The 23,367-nt window shown below is 47.5% G+C and overlaps 1 protein-coding gene across 24 annotated transcripts in view; it reads left to right on the top strand.

Moving 5' to 3' along the window:
* EPB41 (erythrocyte membrane protein band 4.1) overlaps positions 1-23,367 on the top strand; it is a 74,721-nt gene that overhangs the window by 45,905 nt on the left and 5,449 nt on the right. For 6 of the 24 annotated variants that reach the window (XM_052698567.1, XM_052698558.1, XM_052698557.1 and 3 more), the window contains 12 exons: positions 244-375; positions 1,095-1,202; positions 2,639-2,850; positions 4,589-4,645; positions 4,772-4,816; positions 5,281-5,343; positions 7,857-8,036; positions 9,740-9,775; positions 20,282-20,686; positions 21,830-21,958; positions 22,646-22,747; positions 23,237-23,317. In XM_052698567.1, coding sequence (XP_052554527.1) covers positions 244-375; positions 1,095-1,202; positions 2,639-2,850; positions 4,589-4,645; positions 4,772-4,816; positions 5,281-5,343; positions 7,857-8,036; positions 9,740-9,775; positions 20,282-20,686; positions 21,830-21,958; positions 22,646-22,747; positions 23,237-23,317 — 1,550 coding nt within the window. Of the gene's footprint in view, positions 1-243; positions 376-1,094; positions 1,203-2,638; positions 2,851-4,588; positions 4,646-4,771; positions 4,817-5,280; positions 5,344-7,856; positions 8,037-9,739; positions 9,800-10,153; positions 11,019-20,281; positions 20,687-21,829; positions 21,959-22,645; positions 22,748-23,236; positions 23,318-23,367 lie in introns of those variants that run through there. The other 18 variants (XM_052698563.1, XM_052698562.1, XM_052698570.1 and 15 more) reach the window with 16 other exon arrangements.

Genomic DNA, 23,367 nt, shown 5'->3' with positions numbered 1-23,367 from the left:
GAAAGAACCCAAAGAGCTGATTAGTTTTGGTTTTAACTCTTCCCCAGTATCCTGTTGGGACTGTCAGATCTGGGAGGACTGACAGGCAACTGCAGCGTGGAAAATCATTGCTGAGCGATGTTGGTTTAGAAACTCTGCTGTTCTGAGGCTGCCTTGGCGAGGAACCTGCACTCCCTGTCTCTGTGCTGCCGTGTGCCCGTGGGTGCCCAAATGCTCCATTAATGCATGCAAACCTCTTTCTAGCCAAGCACGCGCTTGAAAGTTTTGAAATGAAACCCATTGCAGAGGAGGAAGAGGAGGAGGAGGAGAAGGTAGAGGTGGCTCAGGTTCCCATTGCTGAGCCAAAGCTGCCGGACCTGGTGCAGCAGCAGTCAGGTATCGCCACGGCTGTGCATGGCACCTCAGGTGCCCACTGCAGTCACCTGTGCCGGGGCTGCTGGGTTGCAGTGGTGCTGCAGGGCAGGCTGCCTGGTTTGCAGTGGTGTTCATCGCTGGTGAAATCACCGCCAGCTTTGCCAGCGTGTTGCTGTGTGAGTGGAGTGCCTTGACGTGGCTTGGCTGTGTGCTGCTGCAGTGGAACTAATGCCAGCTGGGTGTGACAGCCTTCTAACACTTCTGTGCCGCTGTGCCTTTCTGTAGGATTAGTTTCTGTGGGCAGTGTGCCGTGCCTCAGACCTGGAGGTGTTCTCTGGGCCCTTGGAGGTCACCTCTTCCTCTTCTTGACACTTTTGCTCCCAGTAGATACTGTCTGCTTGGCCAAGGTGGTGATGATTGCTGTTTTAAACCTTGGATTTTGGAGGGGCATTTTTGATAGTGTTTAAATCTAGAATAGTGTATCAAAATAGTTAAAAGGTCATTAATTGAGCAAACCTGAAGTACCACAGTTCAGGATGGAATGCACCCTCATCACTGAGAGGCAGAGGAAGAGCTCAGTGTCTTTTTGTCATTTTTTGCTGTGCGTCCTGGAGCTCTGAGGCACTGTGTGAGGAGCACCAGTCCTTAAGGAGAGCTGGCCTTGTAGCTTTACAGGTGGCACTGCTTCCTTTTCTGTTTAATCTTTGAGGTGGCATTTAACACACGCGTAACTTTTTTAGCCACACATGCCTCTGGCACTGTTGAGATAAGCCCAGTAGAAGAAGAGGAGGAGGAGGAAGAAAAATTGGTGGTGATGGGAGAGCTAAAGCCAGCCCTGAAGGAGCCAGGTACGACTGTGACAGCTTTTTCCCCCCTGCCTGCCATGTCACAACCCCACATACAACTCCTTGGGCAGCTGTCACCGCTTCTAAGGCACCAGTGCCACCCTGGAGCAGATGTACTCCTGGAAGGACAGCACTCACTGCTCACTGCTGTGCTGGAGGGTGGGAGGGGGAATGCAGACAGCAGTGGTAACTGGGGGGCTCTAGTGTGGGTTTCAGCAAGACCTGTGTCAAGGACTCCAACTTAAAGATATCACCTCAGTGATCAAGGTCTTGCTTTTTTGCCCATCTGCCTTCTGTGTTGCTGACCCGTGGATACTCTGTTCCATACACTTTTTGGGCACACATGAAATGCTGTTCAGCTCCTTGGTGAATGGTGTGACGTGAATTCTCACTGAGGAGCCACTTAAAACTGCATTCCTTCTTGAATTCCAGAAATACAGTGTCTTTGATTAGCCGGGTGGGCTCGGAAGAAATCCATGCAATGTGACTCTTCCTGACCACCTGTATATGATGTTTTTAGTGAAATAGCAATCAAAAGGCAACACTGGGAGAACTAAGTAGTTTGTTGTGCCTGTAGATAAAGACCATGAATTAACTGGGGCTTGCTTTGTTGCACAGCATTAGCTTTTGAATGCTTGTGGAAGTTTCGGGCTTACAGAGCTCAGGGGTTGTCTGGGAAGTCAGAACTCAACAGAAGAAGCAGGCAGTTTTTGTGCACACGTAGTGCTTTTATTTCAGGCTCATCCTCTCAAAAGACAATTTTTTTTCCAAGCATGTTATTCATTTGTGCACTTGCACGGAGTTGGAGATGCTGGATATCTCCTTGCAGCCGTGCCTTGTGCTGCAGCAGGAGATACCCATCTCAGGCACACTGCGTGAGTCTGCTTTGGAAGCCACCTGAAAGTTGCTGTGAAGTTTTATTGTGAAGTGCTTGTCGGGGTATTTCCTTTTTATTCTTCTTTGCATTGCTGAAGACATCAGGGCTCTGTGGGAAAACTTTGGTTACTCTTCTAGAAACCACCCATTTCTGATTGAGGGCGTGCAAAGGAGATCCAGAATTCACCGCAGCTCTAAGTGTTGCTATTTTAAAGGTTGTGTTCTGATGGAGTTCTGTATGAAGGACCCAGAAATCAATGGCACAACATCAAAAACAGATTAGCCTTTCTGCTGTGGCTTCTCTGCGGAGTGCAAGCTTGCTTTCTGTAAACCATCTCTTGTGGGATTTTCTTTTTATTTTGTTCCAACCATCAGGAAAACAATCTCGACTTCCCCACACTAAATGCAAAAGCTGCTTTGCTCGACATCTTGATTTCTTCTTCCCTTTTTGCCTCCTTCTCCCTCCTCCCTTACAACTACGGCGCTGTAATTTGGAAACCCTTTGTGTGGAGCTGCGGAAGCGCTGCCCGCTCTGACCCTTGTGCTGCCTGTCTGTCCCTCAGCTGTGGCAGTGATAACACCTGAGAGGAGCCCCCGGCCCACCTCTGCTCCTGCCATCGCCCAGAGCCACGTGGCTGAGGCAGCCCCAGCTAAGCCTGATGCCAAGGAAGCCCTCGCTGCATCAAAAGTAGAAAAGGAAGCACTGAAAGCTGAGGCGAAGCGTGAGGAGGTCCTCCCAGAGAGAGCCAAAGCAGAGCAAGCTGAGGCATCTAAGGTATGTTAGTCCACATCACTTGGGGAGAGACTGGTGCCAGGCTGGAGCTGTGGCCCTGGGCATCTTCCCTTCCTGGGCAACGGGTGGGAGGGAGCAGTAGGACCTGGATAGCAGGGAAATGCCAGCCCTGACCACAGTGCAAGGAGGGGGTGGCCAGGTGGAGGCAGAAGGGCTGGCTGGTGGGAGCTCTGGTGCAACTAAACACAGCAGGCTGACACATTTAAAAAGTCAGTGAGAATTGCACACAAATAGATATTTGAGTTTGTGTTAACTTGAATTCGGGGCTCACTCTTTGCTAAGCTCTATCTGCTGTTTCCTGATAGGGCAGGTGAGCAGTTCTGGTGCAATCAGTGACCTGGATATGGTCCACAGCCCAATATCCGAATGCTCATGCTCTTAATTTATATACTTCCTCTGGATGTTTCTAAAAACCAGACTGAAATTTTAGTAGTGAACGGTGCTGTTCAGACCTTGGGGTCATTTATTGTTTAAATGGAGGTTTTTTCAAGAATATTCACACTCTCCACAGATGTCTGAGGCTTCTGCTGGTGTTGATGTGATAAAGATATTCGTGTGTTGGTATTTTAAGTCAAAATAATGTGTGAAAACGTTGTTCATAGCAGAGTGTCCTTAACATTCTGCAAATCCCTGAAAGCTCACAGTGGTGCAGCATTGGTGCACGCCTTGAGTCACCATTTCCATGTCAGCCCGAATGTTTAGTTGCTCCCAGCTGTTCCTGGAGCCAGTTTTTGGTGTGACATGGGATGTGTGTGGTCTGGTGTGCACAACAGACATGAGACCCGTGGTCTCATCTGACACATTCACCATAGATCACGGTCCTGGGAGGTGGAGGTGCAGAAAGAACGGTTGAGCAGTAAATTTCTTGACCTGGATGATAATTTCTAAATGAAAATAGCAAAGGAAATCTTCAGGAGGGTATATTTGAGAATCACTCTTCTTGTTACACCACTCAGGCCCAATAGCTTTAAAGTGAGGATCAGTAAATTTTATTTATTCCATTACACTTATTGCAGATTTGTTGGCTTGTTTGTTTGTTATTGTGTTTATTTTTTCCCCTAAATGCTTAAATATTCCTTTTTTTTTTCCCCTTTAAACGTAGTTGTGGGGGGAAATGGTGGATTTGAAGACATCAAATGTGCCATTTCTCACATGTAGAACACCTCACACTTCTTTTAACACCAACTGATGCTTTCACCTTCAGAGTATTCAGCATCCCAGTTTCCCTGAAGTGCTTTCCTTAAAACATTAAGACAATCTGGGCTCTCTGCTCATGTAAATACCCTAATTTGGGATATTAGGTCCCTTTTTATGGGTAGGTCTCTTCTTACTGGCTGTGCAAACACAATACCACAGCGTCCCACCTGTGCTCATGTGAACGTGTTGCTTTTGGTCATGATTTCATGGGAAGATCCAGTGAAAACATGGGCTGGCAAGTATAATCCAGCAGGAAGGCAGCCTGCAGCAGCACTAGAGAGCACTATTGCAAATGCACATGACTCTCAAGCTGAAAGAATGACCTGAAATGAACTAACAGACTGCAAGAGATCTGCGGTGTCATTAACTCCTTGTGGAAGGCTGCATCTTGGTTTTTGCATGTGCATTTCAAAACCAGCATTTCAAAACCAACCTGATGCAGCTGTGTTTGGAAACTAAATTGTCTCTCGAGAAAAAGGCTACTAACAAGAAATGTTTTTACCCGTTTATTTCTTAAATGTAGGTGAGGAAAACGCACATTGAGGTCACAGCACCCACTACGGCTGGTGACCGACCCCAGGTTTGTGCCAATCTCTCAGTTAGGACACTCACTATTTTTTATGGCTACACGGTGAGGTTTGACGCAGTGAAATGAACCAATTTTTGTGGTTTTGTTTTTTCTCCCTTCTTATCACGGCCCAAACAGAAGCAGCCTGCAGAAAAAGAGGAAGAGCTGATAAGAATGAGGAAGGTCAGCCGTTTTACGCTTTCACAAAACAAATTTGCTGTATCACTCACGCATACTTGACCTGTTTAAAAAGACAGTGCTCCAATTCCTTCGTGTGCTTTGGGTTGGGTTTTTATTTTCTTTATTTTTTTTTGTCTAAACCAGAGCTGTCACACACTTGATTTGGAAGCGTGGTGGCTGAAATGACCCACGTTGAACGTCACAGAGGCACCACCAATCAAAGCAAAAGCCAATGAAACCCTGGGAGCTGTCTCTTTAAAGGACTCATTGCACTCATTGCATTTTCCCATCCCCATGAGCCAGACCTTCATTCACTGGTGGTGACTGTGGCCCATCCCTCACCGGCGCAGCGCTGCGCTCCACTCACTTAACTTTTTAATTTGCCAATTTGTCGATCCTGCAAGAACAACCTTTTAATTTTTTGTGCTTTTCTTTTTTTTGTTCCCCCTTTTCTTTCATTTTCACAGAAGAGATCAAAGAGACTAGATGGTGAAAACATTTATATCAGGCATAGCAATTTAATGTTGGAGGTTTGTATGAACTCAAAGCTTTTTTCAGTTGCGTTTGCCTAGATCTGTGTTCTGTGCTCAACTTTTTCTTCCTCTTCTGCTGCTGCCTTTCTTTTTGCATGCTACTGCATGAAATGTTTTTTTTTAAGTACGCTTTTGCATGTTGACAGTAAACATGACGATGTGCAGGCATTCTTCCTTCTACCCCTTCTGACTTTCATTCTCTCATACTCCCAGGATATATGATTGGCAGAGCCATGTGCTCAGCCTGCTCTGTTCTTGGACCACGGCACACATTGTGGGGGGAGGCTCCTCTATGAGTTCCTGGTAGCTGGAAATAAATTAATTCTGGTGGGTGAGGGCAGCCCAGTGGAATCAAGGAAACACATCCTGGGACAGCCTGCATTGCAGTCCATCCCCTCGGGGCTGGCGGTGACCCATGGCAATGGATGCCCATCCATCCATCCATCCTTCCATCCATTCCCGTTGGCTCTGGGAGCCCTTGGCTTCACCCAGCACAATCTCAGAACAGAACGTGCCAATCATATATTTACCCTTACACCATGTTACAGAAGACTCTGTGGCTTCTGATATTCTGTTCCTGTGTTATGTGTTTCTACTCCAACTTGCAGCACCAGCAGCTGGTCGTAGGGTTTTCCTCTTGGTATCTCTTGAAAGCAAAGTGTACTAACTGCCTTCTCCTAATCTGAATTTTAAAAGTTTTGCAGCTTTTGGGGATTTTCTTTCTTTTTTTTTTTTTAAATGACTGCTACAATTTAAGCTTTTGGACATGAGCACCCACCGGGCAGAGTTTGGCCACCACTGTGAGGACAGTGCCTTGTCGCTTCCTTTAGACCAATTGAGCAGCTCCTCCTCCCCGACTTCAAGCACAGCTCTTACCCACACCCTGCTTCCAAACAGCTTTTTCCTGTTCATGAGGGACCAGGCTCTGCTCCCCCCACCCTCCCGCTGGTTCTGTTGCAGGTGCTCCAGTGGCTCGCCCCTCTGCTCCTCTTCACTCTGTGTGCGTGGCAAAGCTGGTGGTTTCTAGCAGACCTCACAACTGCTGGCACAGAAATGCTCCAGGAGCTGCTGTTTAATTGCACTGAGCTGTTCAATGCTTAGTGCTCCATATGCTGCTCTCTGCGGACGTAGAAAAAGGCAGAACGTGAGGGAAAGCTTGGTGGTCATAGCATGTTCCTCAAGGTGTTTCAAGAGCAGCTGTGATCTCCTGGGTCGCTCTGTGGCTGCAGCCTCTCTGCAGGCTCAGATCGACTCTTAGGAGTGGCAGCAGGGATTTGGGTGCTCTTTCTCTCTTCTCCAAGCCAGTGGCAGCCATAGGGCTCCTGACCCCATGCCCAGATGCAGTTTGCATGGAGTCCTCAGCCCGCCTCTCCGTGCCACTTCCCATAAGCAAATGCTGTGCTTTATGTGGGACTGATGGCAGAGCTTTTATTTCCCCAGAACTGTGCCAAAAAGAGCAAATTTACTCATTGGGCGTTGGGGGCCTGTCACCCTGTGTGCTGCAGGGATGCAGGTACCAGAGTGGGACGTCTTCCTCTGGGGAAGTGTTTGCTTCAGGAAGTGCTTGCTTTCCCATCTTCTTAGGTCTATGGGCTGGCTGCCAACTCAAAGCACAAAAGGAGTGAATTTTGCCAATGATGCTTTTCCTGATCTTACTTTCTCCTTCTCTATAGAGTGAGGCTTGCTGTTTTCTGGCACTGTCCAGAAAAGTTGTTTGGCTTAAGCCTATTTTATGCAAAAGCTTTGTGTTAAACTAACTGTTTGCTTGCAAGGGGAGGCTATTTCTAAACGTCTTAGTTGAACAGAGCTGACTTGCCTCAAAGTCTGTTCATTTATGCTGTAAACTGGCATTGCAGAGAAGAAATCTGGCCCTTTCCAGATTAATAATCTAAGCAGGAGTTTCCTGCTTGATCCAGCATGAAGTAAATGCTCAGTTAAGTTTTAGAGGTCTGCATCTCATCTTCAGCTCTGAAGTCTAAAGCTCCTTTGGTGGCTCCTGGAGAGAGGAAATGAGATGAGAGGAAAAAAAGATAATGGGGTATTCTGGAACCAAAGATAACTTGTGTTAAGACGACAGAGAATAGGTATAAAGAGAAGAAATGAAACTGGAGAGAAGCCTTCTTAAACATTAACTACCCTTATATCCTTGAACATTCAGACTAGCAGAGGGAAAAGAAAGCAAATTCAAAAGCATGAAAGAACCCAAGCAAACTTAGACTTGCAATTTGAAAGCCCCATGTGCAGCAAGGCCATGAGGTGACACCTCAGCAGTCACAGCTGGAGATGAGCTGATGGCAGGTTTGGGTCCTGCAGGAGACACTGCGTGGTTCTGAGTGTGGTTTGCTCAATGCAAGGCCAGAAAGAAGGGAGAGGTACATTCATAGTGTGAGCACCACTGATGGAAGTTGGCAACAACTCTGCTGAGTGCAGCTTTGCTTTGTGGCAGCATAGGCAAACTGTAGGTCGCCCGTCTCCGTGTCTCTTCATTTATTCTGTCTTTCCGCCACTAGGATCTAGATAAGACCCAAGAAGAAATAAAGAAGCACCACGCCAACATCAGCGAGCTGAAGAAGAACTTCATGGAGTCTGTCCCCGAGCCTCGCCCGAGTGAATGGGACAAACGTTTGTCCACTCACTCCCCGTTCCGAACGCTCAATGTCAACGGGCAGATTCCGTCGGGAGCGGATGGAGTGAGTACTGGGGTCAGGAGGGAGCCCAGCGACAGCCCTGCCAGCCAAGTTAAGCCCCAGCTGCCCCTGGGTTGGGTGCACTCAGTGCGACTGTTAGATGGGCTCTGCGGGAATCAGTGCTTTTGTTTTAGTGCCCTAAAACTGTGGGTTTGTATTTAGGTGGGTGAAAGAAAGTGGGCGTTGTTCACCTGGTTTTGGTACTGCTTTTCATAGTGCTGTCCGTGCTGACAGTGGCTTCACATGGCTGCTTTGGGGTTTGGTTTATTCTTACTACCAAAGAACGCATCTCCCCAAAATATTAAACGAACAAGAAACCAACTACCCAACAACCCAGCCCTACATCGAAAGAAGTTGTCGCTATGGAGATAGCATTGCAGGAAGCCAGTGGACAAACACCAGCATGGCATCAATTGCTGATGTCACTGCAGCCCCATTTAATCCAGTCCCTGGGTTTAGTGTCACGCTGGGCTCTGCTAGTGCATGTAGGTGTGCTGTGGTGAGAGCAGGGCTGTCTGAGACGGCGGCCTCTGTCCTTGCAGAAGCTGTGTCTGCACACCAGGGGCTGCAGGCATTCCGAATCTCCCTGCTCATTCCCTCAAAAAAAAGGGACTTCTTAGAGAAACCGAGATGGAGCAGCAAGGTCTGCCAGCTTGTTTCTCCTCTGATAATGGACAGCTTCTCCCTTTGTATTAATGCTGGCACTGTCTGGCTCAGATTTGAAGGTTGTGAGTGAAACTGGTCATCAGTCCCTTCAGTAACGAATGAGATTTTCTTTAAAAGTGAGGAAGTTGAATGCTGGCTGCAGTGAAGGCGGCTACAGAATCTCTCCTGGCTTAACCTCAGCTTCTGCCCTTCCTGCCCACTGCTCTGCGGAGAGACTTCTGGTGGCTTTTCATGCCATTGCAAGGCTGGTGGTACTCCATAAACAGAAGTAATTCTGCAATGGGTGGAGGGCTATCAGCAGAAGCACAGGGCTTCACTGGACAGAAGTTCACTGCAGGCTCCTCAAAGCACGAACAAAGGCCAGTGCAGGGCTTTTTTCCTGTTAGAAAAGCAAAACAAGCCCACCAAAACGAGTCTGTTGTCGTGCTTGGAATTACCCCGTTTAAGGCATGGATGAGTTTTACACTTTGGTTGCTGTCTCTTAGTGTAAATTCTGCCGGAGTTTGCAGAGCACAGCAGAGCTCAGCCTGCTGCTTCGTGCAGGTGGAATAGAGCAGGGGCCCTGCAGCTCAGCAGCTGCAGTGCAGAAATGCAATTCTTAGTTACTCAGAAATTATGTTGTGGTGGCTGCACTTGGAGTGCTTGGGGGGCTGCTGTGCACAGCAACTGGGTGGAGTGCATTTACCCACTGAAGGCTGCAGTGGTCCACAGTGATGTGAAGATTGGTGTCAGCTCTTGATTTGCATTTCTGGAAATTCATTTTAGTTTGCATTCTGCTGTGGATTTCTAGAAATGCATCTTTGCCACATACAGAGAAGGCACCTCCTTGGGGCTGTGTTTCACTTGATCTGCACATCAGTGTAAAAAGCTCGGGGATGGTGAACATAATGCAGATAATTCATAATGCAAAGTAGCCCTGTTTCGTGGTGGTATCTTAACCCCGAGGTGGTGGCAAAAGGATATGAATCTGCCAGGGGCTGTTTTTTGCTCTTCCCATATTGCTGCAAGACAACTGAACCTTACGTGCTTTGTGTGTCCAGGTAAAGAAAGTCACTGTCCTATCTTCTGAGAGACAGGTTGGTTGGTGGGCTGGAGGTAAAGCTGCTGTTCTGATACGTGCTTCTGAAACGGAATTCTGCTATTGCAATGGCACCAAGCAAAAACTCAACAGCAGCTGCTAAATAGCATTTTTCTTTTGGCTACGTGAAGTAGATTCATAACTCACAACTCCCAGAGGACTTTGTGCACCGCTGCAGCTTTTGCAGCTTTTGGTTTGCTTGCGTTGGTGCATGGCTGGTTGGAAAGAGCTGCATGAGCGATGTGACGGTGTATTCAGAAAGAAAAGCAATGATGAAAGTTTAACTGTACCCTGTTCTTTTCATGTTGTCTTTCTTTCCGTTTTTCTTTTGATGATCATGTTACTCTTGCATTTTATCTTTTCTTTTGCTGCCCAGTCTCCCAGCTACTTTCTCCCTGATACTCATCACTTAGGGGTGTGCAAAGAGCCGGTCCCTAAATACCACACTGATCAGAGGAGGCTGGCTCAGCTGAGGGAGCTCAGAGCCAAGTTCTTCCTTTCGTAGCCTCACCGTGGCTGAGCAGAAGGGATGGAGAGCTGCCTGGATGGGTCACAGCAGCGTTCCCACAGTCCTATTTACCAGTGAACACACCAGAGCCCTTGCATGATCCTGTGTGACGATTGACTCCTTCTGTTTTACATTCTTGAGAATCCAGGAGCAAAAGTACTGAAATGCAGAGCAAAGTTTAAGGAGTTTGGAACCGTTCCACGCTCAGCATTTCTGAGATGTAAAGATTTTTCACTTCTTCCAGCAGAATTTTCAAAGCAATGGAAATTTTGATACCGTTGTCTGAATTTTAAAGAAAAAAAAAAACAAAAAGTTTTCTATCTGCACTGAAGTCTGAATGCTCTCCGTTATTTAACAGATGCTATTTTTAAGGGCACTGTAGAATAGGGAGTTGTACAAAGTGTGGTCTTTGTCTGCACCGTTTCTATTTGTAATGCCACAAAAGCAGACTGTCGGACCGCTCCGATTCCAAACACATTGTAACAGGCTTTGACCTTGCACTTTTCTTGGAAGGCAGGCACAGAACACACGTGGATCATGACTCAGAGACCCACAAGCTCTGTCAGCTAGAGCTGTGCTTTGTAGCTCAGCCAGAGAGGTGTGAGCTGAGCTCCCTGGGGCTCTGCTTTCATAGCAGTGCATTTCCACGCTGACATTTGGACTGGCCAAACGCTTTGCACACCTCCAAGTATCGTTTTGGGCACTTCCCATCTGTCATTTTTGTTCATCTCTCTCTGTCTTTCTTGATCTTCTACCACGAAAGCAGACACAGGAACGTCCTCTGTTAGTGCAGGATGAAGACAAACTAAAAAAGCAGCAGATCCCTACTGAGACAACATTTCCCCAGCAAGCAAGCGAAGAAACTCTTCCAAAGGTTTCTATTCCGATTCCTGAAGAGCATAAATCACTCAAAAAGTGCCAGCTGTACTCTAGAATTTTTCCATCTCCACGTATCCCCTTTATGATGTCTTTTCTTGTGGTGGTAGCACTGACTGTTTGGTGGCTGCTGTTTCTCTGAGTGGGAACAGGGTCATGCAGAAACCTCAAGACCAAAGCTCCTGAATCTCTTGGCCGTGGCATCAGCTGCATCCTCCTTGTCCTGGGCTCTGATCTGCGCAGCTCGTTGCCCCTGGGGGGGGCACCCTGTGACATTTGCTTTAATCCTGCTGTTCTCTGTGTGGCTGTGAGCTGGGGCCTGGCAGGAGTGGTAATGGATTGCCGCGGATGTCGGGATGCCTCGGAAACACGTGTTCCCAATTGCAGATGCTTGGGCTGTAAGAGGGCAGGCTGTGTGGCAGGAGGTCTCCCTCCGTGCAGCCACTGCTGAAGATTTGCTGTTAGGCTTGTTTCAAACATGAGGTGTTGACAAGCAGGACGTCTGATGGTGATCCAGAAACCCAAAGAGGCTTTTCAGCAACCTACTGAATCCAATCCATAACCACTCCTCCTCCAGGAAACTAAGTCTGGCATTGAGATAAGTAGCATTGATCATCAGTGCTGCTGTTACTGTTAACTTAGAGACAGGGACAGGCAGCTTCTCATTCTCCCAGTGGGAAGCCCTTGGCAAAGCATCACAGCTTCCATCTTGTGCCCGTATTCTCATTTCAAAGCAACTGCATCGTTTTGCAGGAGGAAATGCATTAGAAGGAAATATTTATTGTAAGCAGAGGTCGATTATTTTTCTCTCTCTGGTGGTCTTGGTATGCCTCAGCTGTGTTCTTTTTAATTTGTGTTGAACTAACTGTAGCATGTTTGCTTAAGTGACAGGAATGGGAAAACCCACTGTTACACGCGTCGCCTTTGGTAGCATGTTGATGTTCCAACTCTTCCATTTACCTGAACTGTGATAAGACCACTGTGCTCAAGCCATAACTCCAATGTTAGAGCCATCTATTGTTTTGACTTCTCTAACAGCAACAAAAGAAACCCGTTGCATGCTGCTTGTTGTTTATTGCCTACCTGTGTGATTGTCTGGGTGATGCTCCTATTTATCCAAGTTAACTCAATAATGAACGTGGTCGAGCTGTGTAGGATGGGCAGAACCAGGTCTGCAAGCTGGAGGGAGGATGGGGCTTTGTGTCCACGGGGTTTCTTTGTGTACATAGTAATTCTGTGAGTGAACTGAGCCACCTGCTTCTCCTTCAGCAGCAATATGCTTTCTGTTGCTTTCTGTGTAGTGTTGGTGTAGGAAGAGTTACTTCTGAGAACAGCCTCCAGTGCCATCAGTGTTGGCAGCTGCTCCGACAGCGTAGAAGAGAAAGGAGGACGACTATCACAGGGGCCAAAATATGTGACTATATATAAATACCTGTATTTATAACCCTTCGTAGATCCGTATCTGTATGAGCAGTGTTATTTAAGAAGTTAGCAAATATACTTACAGGAAAAAAGCGCAAGGCAAACTAGGTATGTGCACAACTTGGCATGTGCTGGCTCATCCTAAGGATCCCTGTGTGTGTAGAGGCTGAGGCTCCCTAAATGCTGTCTCAGAAATGTAGGTTACGAGTGAAACCCTCCATCTGATCTCCTGGAATCCTTCTGATCTGTCTGCTCTCTTGTAACACGCTCCTATTAGTTCACCAGTTTGTGCCTTTAGGACTTAAGTTTTCTGCTGAATTCCTTGGAAAGTATTCTTCCCGTTACAATACACTGCCTTTAATACACAGTCTTCCTCTTTCAGCAGTAGGGATGGCAGATGGAAATCTGTTCAGCTGTACCACAGCCCAAAGGAGAGCTGTCAGCCCCAAGGAGGACAGCTGAAATTGAGGGGCACTGTGTTAAGTGGGCCTTGGAGAGGAGAGGTGGGAGAGCCTGGACGTGGAGTGCTCCTGCATTGCAGAAGATGATGGAGGGAAGAAGCTTTCCAAAAAGCTCTCTGAAACTGGAGCATGAATAACGAGATGTGGGAAGCATTGATCCTCCACAGCAAGAAGGGACAGGGAATGTTTTGTTCTTCCTCTGTGTGTTCTGTCCATTTTTCATGGAGAAGAATTAACCACACACCTCCTGCTTCCTTCCAAAAGCCGTTGCTTGGAGTAGCGGTCACTGAGAGCTGCTTGGGTTGTTGCCCACTGTCTGTCTGAAGTGATGATAAATACTCTGAAGCCGTAGCAGTGGCTTTTGGTTGCTGTCTGTCTGCCATTTCCAAAGGACCCGAAGTCTGAAAGCTTTGCCTGGTGCAGTGTTTGAACTCCAGAGTGCTGAGAGATGCCCTCTGTTGGCCATTGCAGCTCAGTTCTTTAATTAAGATGATTTCTCTCTCTCACACTTTGTTGCTGAACCTTGAGGTATGGCTGGATGTTATCAGCACAGAAAACAACTCCTTAAACTGTACGTTCAGAGAAGGCTCAGCTACGTTTGTTGGAGTTTATTGAACAGTTATCATTGAAGTGCTTAAAGAAACTGAACTGATGCTTTGTATTTCTAGGGCAGTGTAGGGGCCAGTTGTCTGTATTCATTCAGGTGGATGTGGTCTTTTGTGGCAGGGAAGGATGGGAGCTTATCAAGAGCAGAAACACCCCCTGGCTGATGCTGAGGTGTGTTTTGGGAATGTCTGCAGTCCATTGGGCTCCAGTTTGCTCTTCCAGCCACTTCTTCCTCTTCTCTGTTTGCTTCTATGGCAGATGGAGCTACAGCAGTGCCCTGAAGCAACCTGCCAGGGCCTTGTTTTCATGTGTTATGTGTATGGTGTGCGTTGTGCTGTGCTGGGTGATTCCTGCTCTCGCTGCATTTGCTGGATGCCCATTTGAGGCATGGCACTGCAAGGAGGCCTGCAGGGCTCTGGACCAGTGTGCAAGGGCAGAGGTCTCAGGTTTTCATTAAGGAACTGAGCTCACTTCTTCCTCAGGAACAAACATGCTGCAAAGTACTGACAGCCCGCGTGATTCTTACTTCCAAAAGGAAGCTGCAGATATCTGCAGATCACCTCATCCCTGTTTGCATGGGAAATGCTGATTCTTCAGGATGAGGTGCTGCAGAAAGTGACATCTCAGTGACTCTGACACGCCAGAAACATGGCTGCCATGGCACTGCCAGCAGTGTTGCTGTTCAATAGACTTTCCCAGTGCTGTGCAGCCTGCCTTGCTGCAATGGGACTCGTTGGTGCTCACATGTGGGTCCCAGTGGCTGCACTAAGGGACCAACTGAGCTTCAGCCCCTTCGTCTTGTTCCATCCTGGAGCTGGTGGTTTGCTCTGTGCTGACTTTCTGAGTCTTACTCTGATATCAACTTTTCTGATCTCTGGATAACAGGCAGAACAGTTTCTTGGGCTTTCATGCTTTAGCATGGAGTGGCCATGTTTTCTTTTCCATTACGAAAAGGGACAGCTGGTATTGTCTGTACCTCCTGCTGTGTGCTGCTTTGCCCAGTGGGTTAATGGACAACGAACTGAGGGTTCTCTATGAGAAGATGTGTTGGGACTTGGAGTTAAGGATAGGAGCAGTTTCCCTTCCAGTTTATAAAGCAACTGGCAAGGACCCTACAGGGCAGCTGCTCAGTATTTCCTCCAGTCCTGGAATAAAGGGGAGAGGTTGGTTTCCTTGGCATTCCTCCTTTGTAGGAATGAGGTCAGACTGCCCTTGCCATATCTGTACCTTGGGGTTCCTCAGGAAGTTTCTAGATGAAGCATCTTTCAGTTTGCTTAAGTGTTGGTGATTCATCGCTCTGAGATGATTCCCCTGTTTCATTGGGTTTTCTTTTCACTGGCTGTGAGCTGATGGTGCAGGCTGAGGTAGGATGCCTTCCAGAAAAATGTATCCCAAAGCAGGGGGGTTACTGATTCATTTGGAAATGTTAGGTCTCTGCTTACTCGTGCTGGTGACGTGGGAGACCCCGATGTGGTGCTTTCTCATGCGTCTCTGTTGGCATCTCTTGGTTTATAACACTGGAGGGAAGGGCTGCAGGCTCTGGGTAAAGGCTGCCTGTCCTTGGGGCAGGGATCTGTGCCCCTCTGACCTTCTAGCAGTGGTACATGGTAGCGTTGGATCAGTTTGTGGGGACTGAGATTACTTTCTTTTTAACTACAATGCTCTCTTTTGGAACACTTTTTTGGCTTTGTATTTTTTCTCAGATTTTTCTTTGTAAATATGTACATTTATCATTAATAAATATTATTGCAAATCAGATTCTACTTTCCGCTGCTTATTAACACCAAAAGGCCTATGACCTGTGCTGAGACTCCTGGGGTAACCCTCACTATTGCCAAGCACCAGCAGCCCCTGCACCAAGCAAGCTCATGCAGTGGGATCCAGGTGTGGGTCCATGAGCTGTGCCTGGTTGCAGCTGCACACATCTGGTGCAGCTTCATGCTGCTGTGCAGAGGGGCACGAGGGCTGCTGCTGCCAGCTATGCATGCTTGCAGAGTGGCCAGAGTAATTTTATTTGGGGTTAAATCCAGCATGATGCAGAATAACTTTGTTTGGAGAGGAGCCACAAGCTTCAGCCCTCTTGAAAATACTTAATGTGCCTCCAAAACTTCTCACTTCTGAGTCTGAAAGATAGGTCCAGTCGTTTGCTGGAAACCTTTGGAGTGCAGAAGCATCACAGGTCGTGTGTCACTGCTCTGCCCCTCCAGCACCTTCACTGCTCTGCTCTGAGATGAGGATTGTGTTGCACCATTGCTGTGGCTGTGGACTCCCTGGGCTGGCACAGTGCATCTCTGGGAGTCTTTCTGCTGATGTTGTGTTAATTTGAGGAGAAAAATGTTCCCTTCTTTTTCTGTAAGTGAAGCAGCCACATTTGTAATGAACCAGCATCGTTCTGCTTGGCAGTGTGAGCCTTCACTTGGCTTCCAGCTGTGTCCATGGCCAGAGGTTACGCAGAGTCATTTTAACGTTGCCTCCCAGCTTGTGCTCTGTGAGGTTATTTCCTTTTGGAGAAATTTGGCTTGTGCTCTGTCAGTGGGCCCAGTGTCAGAACAGGGCCTGGGCACAGCAAATGGAGCAGGCAAAGTGCAGCAGAGCTGATATGTGTTGGTCATAAACCCTGACAGTATCCACCTTCTGTCTTCTGCTGCTGCTAAACTGAATCTAATGCAGTGTTTGTATTGCCACATGTGGCTTTTTTTTTTTGTTTTGCTGCAGAGGAGACTTGAAATAAGAAATGTACAGCAGTGAAGAGGAGCTGGAGCCTGAAGGAGATGGGGGGAGCAAAATGTGGGGGGAGGAAATGCTTTTGGAACCGTCTCCCTCAGCAGCCTGAGATTGGTAACGCAGTGCTGATCTCAGGCTTGTTTCACGTTGCAGGGTTGATGCAGTGCTTTGGAAGTGGCTGCTGTGTGTCTGGTAATACCTTGGGATTCTGCTTCACAGCAGCAATTTGATCTTTTTCTTCAGCTTAAAGCATGCTGTGTATTTTCTTGCTCTGCCTTTCACTTGGGTCAAATTCTCTTTCCCCTTTCTGTTGTCTGACCAGGGCATTGTGATCACAGCAATGGCAGAAAAAAACAGTGGTCCAAAAACTGAAATCCATAGGGAATGGCAGTCACTTTCACGTGCCAAGCTTTTCTGAACAGCTTCTAAACTTTCTACGTTCTGTCTTTAAGGAAAGCAGCTCTATAAGATGCAGGAGGTATTGTAAGAGAAGGATGTCTTGTTTTCTGCTTAATACTGTTTACTCATAGTGCTTTGACAGCTGTGGGATTGACCATTCACCATTTGATCTGGGAGTTCTTCCTGGTGAGTGTGGTTCTCTGCAAAAGCACCATTATCTGCTCGTGCCTCTGTAGCCATCACCCACACCAGTGGCCTGCGTGCATCTGCTTGGGGATAACCTAATAACAAGCACCTGGTAACTGCTGCAGTGCCAGGGTGAGCAGGGAGGTGATGGGAAATAGGCACTGGGACTGAGAGCATGAAATGTTGCTATGGGGAGTTAGCAGACACTGCTAAATTGTTTCTTCATGCAGGAGTGTTTTCCAGTAGAGGAAAGGTGCAGACAGCAAAGAGTGCTTATCCCAGGCAGTGCAAGGACGTGGTTGTGTCCTGAGCCAGAACTGCAGGTCCTCTGACAAACACAGGCAAGAAGAACACTTCAGAAATAATCCTTTCTGCCTCTGGTGTCAAAGCCTGTTATTAATTTATCCCCAGTCTGAGTTACTCTGTGTCACTTCTTACACTGCGGCTTTCAGAATCGTCTCTGTCCTCCGTTTCTGCCAACGTCGGGTGTGCAGAGGTCTGGTATTCAGCAGGGTGACGTTTCAGCTGCGTCCGTGTGTGCCTGAATTTGTTTCTTCTGGGGCACTGCATCCCTCCTTGTGTCTTCTTTATGCTGTGCATGGCTGCAAGCACTCCATGTAGCGGGGTTGGAGCAGTCTGTGGGGTTGGAGCAGTCTGGGGCTCCATGAGAACGGGTAAATCAGAGCCCTCAAAGTAGGAATGCTTTTGCATTTGCAAAGTGAAGCAAAATCATGATAAGATCAGAATGTGTAACAGATGGCCAAATTCCGAGTGAGGTGGATTGCAGGGTTTGGTTTGGTATGAAGGTAATGTTTTCTTGCCTACATGCAAACTTCATTTATAAACACAGGAACAAACATCGTCAGATTGGAAAAAATTGTGCTCAAATAGATAATTATGTGTGGAAAGAGAGAGCTCCTAATTAGCCTGGCTTCTTGATGGCGCAGGAAGGCAAGAATAAAAGAACTTCTGTTGGGTTGATCTTATCAGGATTTCAGTCTGCATGTCTGTAGCTGCGCTGTGCTCTGTTGCAGATGTGTGTGGCCACACCGTGCAGATCATTGCAGCTTTTCTGCCCTCCTGTGCTTTCACTACACGAGATGCTTCTAAAATGCAAATGGTTTTTCTGGATGTGAAAGGGAGCGGTGGAGTTGTGCTTGTTGTGTGCAGCTGCTTGTCTCTTCAGTCGGTCTGTGTTTGTGTGGCTGCTTGATCTGCTTTGTTTTAACTGTGGATTACATTCCTCCTTTTGGCTGACCGGGTGCCCTGGCTGCTATGGAAGGAATCTTGCTTCTAAGGCACTTCCCATTAAAATCCAGAAGATGCACTGCATCATCTCAAGATGCTGTGATTATTTTGCAAGCTTTGAAATGTAAAATTAGGATGTCAGCGTATGAATCCAGGTTTTAAAGCAAGATTAAGTAATTAGCATTCAAATCTGCTAACCTAATATTGTATTCTGTTTTGTGAAGCATTGCAGTATAATATCTTCTGTTACACAGCATGAGGATGGGGCCTTTAAAGATCCCCTTCAACTCAAATGATTCTGTGATCTGTGCCTTCTGGAAAAGCACATACAGAAGAGGTTTGTAATCAGAAACAGCACTTCCACATTTATGCAGCCTGATCTGCCCATCACAGCACTGATCACCATCACTTCTCTCCTGTTAAGTGGATTTCCCTAAGCAGTAACCCAAGAACTTAACAGAAGCCCAAGAGGCTGGAAATGGGAATGGACAGAATCTTACAGGTAATCTGTCTGTTCCATAAAGAAGCTGGGCACTGAAAAACACCCAAGAGGAATGGGAGAAGAGTCCTTTCTGGGAGTTCTACTAAAATAAGCTTCTATTTGTTCTACACGAAGCAGTTTTGCTTCTTAAAATACTCCTGAGCTGTGCCATTAGATGATGTCAGTCAGGCTGAAAGCTTCTGATGGATCACAGATGCATTGTACCAAATAACCCACGGCCTTCAGACGTCACTTTTAAGTGCAAGTTACAGTTTGTTGGTTGCCCAGAGTCTTCATAACAAAAGGTGATGCAATGCTTTCTGTTCTTCTCCATGCCATCACCAAAATTAGAATTAAAGGTGACAACAGTGGACGAGCCACACTTGAATGAAGATGTAATCACTGTTGTTGGATATAGAGATATGTGCCTGTTCTTATAGCTTACAGAAGTCATCTGTGAGGCTGTCAGTTATGGGTAAGAAGTAGCAGTAGCATTGATTTCAGTGGCATCTCATTCTTTTTTTCTCCTTGTTGCCTGATGCTCAATGAGGCTCATGTCTCAAATTGTACTTGCAGGTTATTCTGCCCTTCCTCAAAGGCATCCTAGCATGTCCACAAGAGAAACACCATTTCTGGGGCATGGCTGGGTTGCAGCCATCGCTGGCACTGATGATGCTCTCCTAAGCATAAGTGTGTATAATCTCTTGGGCATTTGGAAAAACAGCCCATTTGTGCTTCAGCTCTGTTTTGCTCATGTTGTAACTCTTCTCTTTTTGTCACTGTTGCTTTCCTGCTGGCTAGAGGGCTCCTGGAGAGAAGACCTAGTTGGGAACTTGCTAATGAGCTGAATGGAAGGCAGAGCAGCACCAGCTTTAGCCAGCTTCTCTGGCTTCTGACAGTCTCCTGAAGTATCCCAGGTGCCATAGATGTGCTTGCTTGCTCCTTGGAGGGCTGCATTGCTTTATTCTGTTCTTCTCAACTGCACGCCATCACCGATGCCAGTGATGCTGTACCTGCAGGAGGTTTAGCTATTGCAAAGGTTTCTGTTATCCCAGAGGCCAGCAGCAAACTGGTTGCAGGGAGGTGCATTCCCAGGTGCTAGGAGCCCAGCAAAGCACGGGCTCTGCACACTGGTGATGCATGATCCTTCTGGGTTTATTCCCTTAAACTCCATGTGCACATTTAAACAGCGTAAAATATGGCAAGGAGTTAAAAGCAGAATTGATGCATGGCTGCAGTGTCGCTGGTGGTTTTGTCTGTGTGCAGAGGTCTCCACTTGGTACATTGAAATTACTCCTGTTTCCAAACTGGGCAAAGAGTGCGAAGCGGTGGTTCTTCATTTAGTTTTGTTTTAATGTTAATGCATTGCACCATCATTGCACGGATTGCTGACCTACCAGGAGGCCTGTGTCAGTGAGTCCATCACATTTCAAAGGTTTTCAAGCTCTTAAATGTTCAGAATCCACTGCTGCTGCACTCACTGATGGAGATGCTGTAAGAGACCAATGTTTTGCTTCATGTCTTCCTGTTCTTCCTAACCCTCTTTCTCTCTCTCTCTCTTTCTGGCCTTTTTGTGTATCCCTTTCTTTGTAGAATATGAATGACTTTCTCTGCAGAGAGGATGTGGCTGAAGAGCCAAAGTGGAAAAGTGTTAACCCTGGCTTTGAATGGGAGGGCCCAAAGCAATCGGTAGCTTTTAGCGAGACCCCAGTGCCGCTCACCTGCGAGCCTCCTCCACGTGGTGCATCCCCCGCCAGCAGCCAGGACCACGAGGAGGAGCTGAGCCGTGCCCAGGGCCTGTGTGCAGCTGCGGAAGAGCTGGTGGCTGGCTCTGAGCTGCCTGAGCCCGCCGCAGTCCCCGCTGCCCCTCTGCTGCAGCCCCAGGGAAGAGCGGAGGTGGCGGAGGCCGGCGAAGACAGCTTGGTGGCAGAGCTGCATGGCAAATGTCACCGCTCGAGCAGTGCGAGCGAGCTGCCCGTGGTCATTCGCTGCTTCCAGGTAGCCCTGCTCTCCCCTCACCTCCCTGATTGGCTTGGGAGTGGAACCCCAAACACTGCAGCAAGCAGGTGCTCCAGACCCACGAGGAGGAGTTGTGCTTCCTCGGCTTGGGCGCTGTCTTGGCGCTGAGGACCCGGTCCGCGTCCTGCAGTCGGTGTGCGCCAGCCCCTCTCAATTGATCTCTGCACTAAACACAAGCTGTGCTTCAGCACAACGCCATTTGCCTTTCTGCAATGAAAGTGTCCTCTGACATCCCCAAAAGAGGAGCGTTTAGGCTTAAGGTTTTTGCCATCTCCTGGACTGCAAGGCTGAGCCTTAGTGCAGCACAGCGAATTGGATGCGTTGTCAAGCGTGCTTCCATGAGACGTAGGCACTGACATCCTTTTCTCCTCCCCACCTTGAGAGGCATTTTTGCCTGCTTCAGTGTTCCTGAACGTGAATTGCTTCCATTCCAATAGATGTCTGCTTCCCCTCTAACAACTGGTGGCAGCGGTCAGATTTGGGACTGCAAACAGCCGTGGAGTGATGGGGGCAAACACTGCGGGGCTGAACTAACTCTCCTTTGGGATGATTATCATCAGGTGGCGGACAGCTGATTTCTTTCCTCCCCGTTTCTCTTCCAAGATGCCACGTTTCTGTTTTGTCTGACATTGATTTAATAAAAGTCGAAGGCCTAGGATGAGATGAGGGTTTTTAATGAAATGTTCCACTTGTCGTCAGGATGAAACTTCTCAGCTGTGAGCAAGTCTCCATTTGTCCAGGGGTTGTGTTAATCGTATCAGTAAACGAGGGTCATCTCTTACTGGCAGCTGGCCGGGGAGCTTCTAGTAATTAGAAAGTTCATAATCAGGTGAGATGTTCCTTATGGCGTGGTGACACTGCTTGGAGCCTCACTGCCTTTGTTGGGCTGAGTTGGTGCCATGGTATCCGGGGATGTGGAGGATTTCTGTCTGTTAAATCCTTACATGGAGCTTTGACTTGTTGAGAAGTGTGTTGGAGCAGAGGCTTAGCAGTGGAGGTTCCAGGCTGACCTTGGTTCCCACAGAGCTTTTATCAGATCAGTGTCAGAACATTTGCAGACCACAGTTGTGATGTGGAAATGCTGAAGGGCATTGACTGAGCTCTTTCACACCTGTCTCACAGCCACCCCTAGTGAAGACACAGACAGTCACCATCTCAGACGTGTCCAATGCTGTCAAAAGTGAAATTCCCACAAAAGAAGTTCCCATTGTTCACACGGAGACGAAGACCATCACCTACGAAGCTGCACAGGTGAGGTGTGTTCTGATTAATTTTCCAGGAGCTTAATTAAACCCATCCTAACATGCAGCTCCTTGGGGTGATCCTGCAGCACCACCTGGTGCTGCCTGCCTTCCTCTGAAAACAGCTGAGCCACAGCACGGGTTATGGTCAATACTTGCAGGCATGCAGTGATTTTGGAGTAGCAACGTTTTTAGCATCCCTGCAGAATAATTACCTTCTCAAGATGTGCAATTCCTTTTCAAGATGTGCATGCAAACAGAATTTATCTTCAGCTCTGGGATGCAGATCAGGCTGTGCACATTTGGCTAGAGCTGGCTTTCTTTTTGTGCAGCGGCTGGCTTGGCTTGGTTCCCCCAGTTCTCTTTGCTGTTTATGCCTCTTCAGAACTCTATAAACGTTTTTGGAAACATTTGAAGATTCTCCTTTAGTCCTCAGTACTGAAACAGGTGTTGAGGTGATGGATCTGTATGTTTCCAGTGCTGGGGTTTTGTGCTGAGCCTCCTTGGATCCACAAAGTCCTTGTTGTGCAGGTGAGAGTCCTTCAGCCAGCTGCAGAGGGGATCACTTCATCTCTTAATTCCTGCTTCTGCTTCTGAGGTGGGATTTGTACTCAGATTGCAGCCTGCTCTGTGGACGTGGAGCCCGTTTCCATCACTGCTGACAGAGGCTGATGGTGTTTGTTTTTGTCTCCCACAGACAGATGGTGGCAATGGAGATTTGGACCCTGGCATCCTGCTCACTGCTCAGACCATCACATCAGAGACCACCAGCAGCACCACCACCACACAGATCACCAAGGTAATGAGGTGAAGCAGTGACAGCAGAAACAACAAAGTAAAGCAACAACACAATAAAGAGACGGGCAGAATTGAATAGCAGAAAGAAAAAAAAAGCTTACATTCCTGTTCCTTTCCAAAAAAAAAATTGAGACTGACACCTGAAACAAAGCTTGGGGGTCCCAGAACTGCCTGTGCTGTATTAAAACTATAGATGATGTATTCCATGGAGTCAGGTCAGGATGTTGGCTGTAGCTGTCCTGTGAGACAACAGGAGAGAAATGCACTGTGAGTCAAAGCTCTTCATTGGCACAGTTACAAGAAAAGATCACTGAATGCTTGACAGTGTTTGTCTATGAGCAGTGGCAGTTTTCCTCTTTGATTTTGATACTCTGGTATGACAGCAGTACTTGGTAATCCTATTTTTGGATGCCATCTTTAGGCAGGCAGCCCCAGTGCACTCGAATGCCTTTTTGCTTCTCAGCTAACAGCAGTTTTCCCTTTGTGGCAGACTGTGAAAGGTGGCATTTCAGAGACACGGATTGAGAAGAGGATTGTCATCACAGGAGATGCAGATGTGGACCATGACCAGGTAGGAATCTGGATGCAGATCAGAAGAGCTTCTCAGCATTGGCACAGGCT

The sequence above is a fragment of the Tympanuchus pallidicinctus genome, unplaced genomic scaffold, assembly GCF_026119805.1.
Source record: "Tympanuchus pallidicinctus isolate F22 unplaced genomic scaffold, pur_lepc_1.0 scaffold33, whole genome shotgun sequence".
In the NCBI taxonomy this organism is placed as follows: Eukaryota; Metazoa; Chordata; class Aves; order Galliformes; family Phasianidae; genus Tympanuchus; species Tympanuchus pallidicinctus.
Note: the sequence above shows the minus strand (reverse complement) of the source record. Positions and strands in the feature narration are given on the sequence as shown.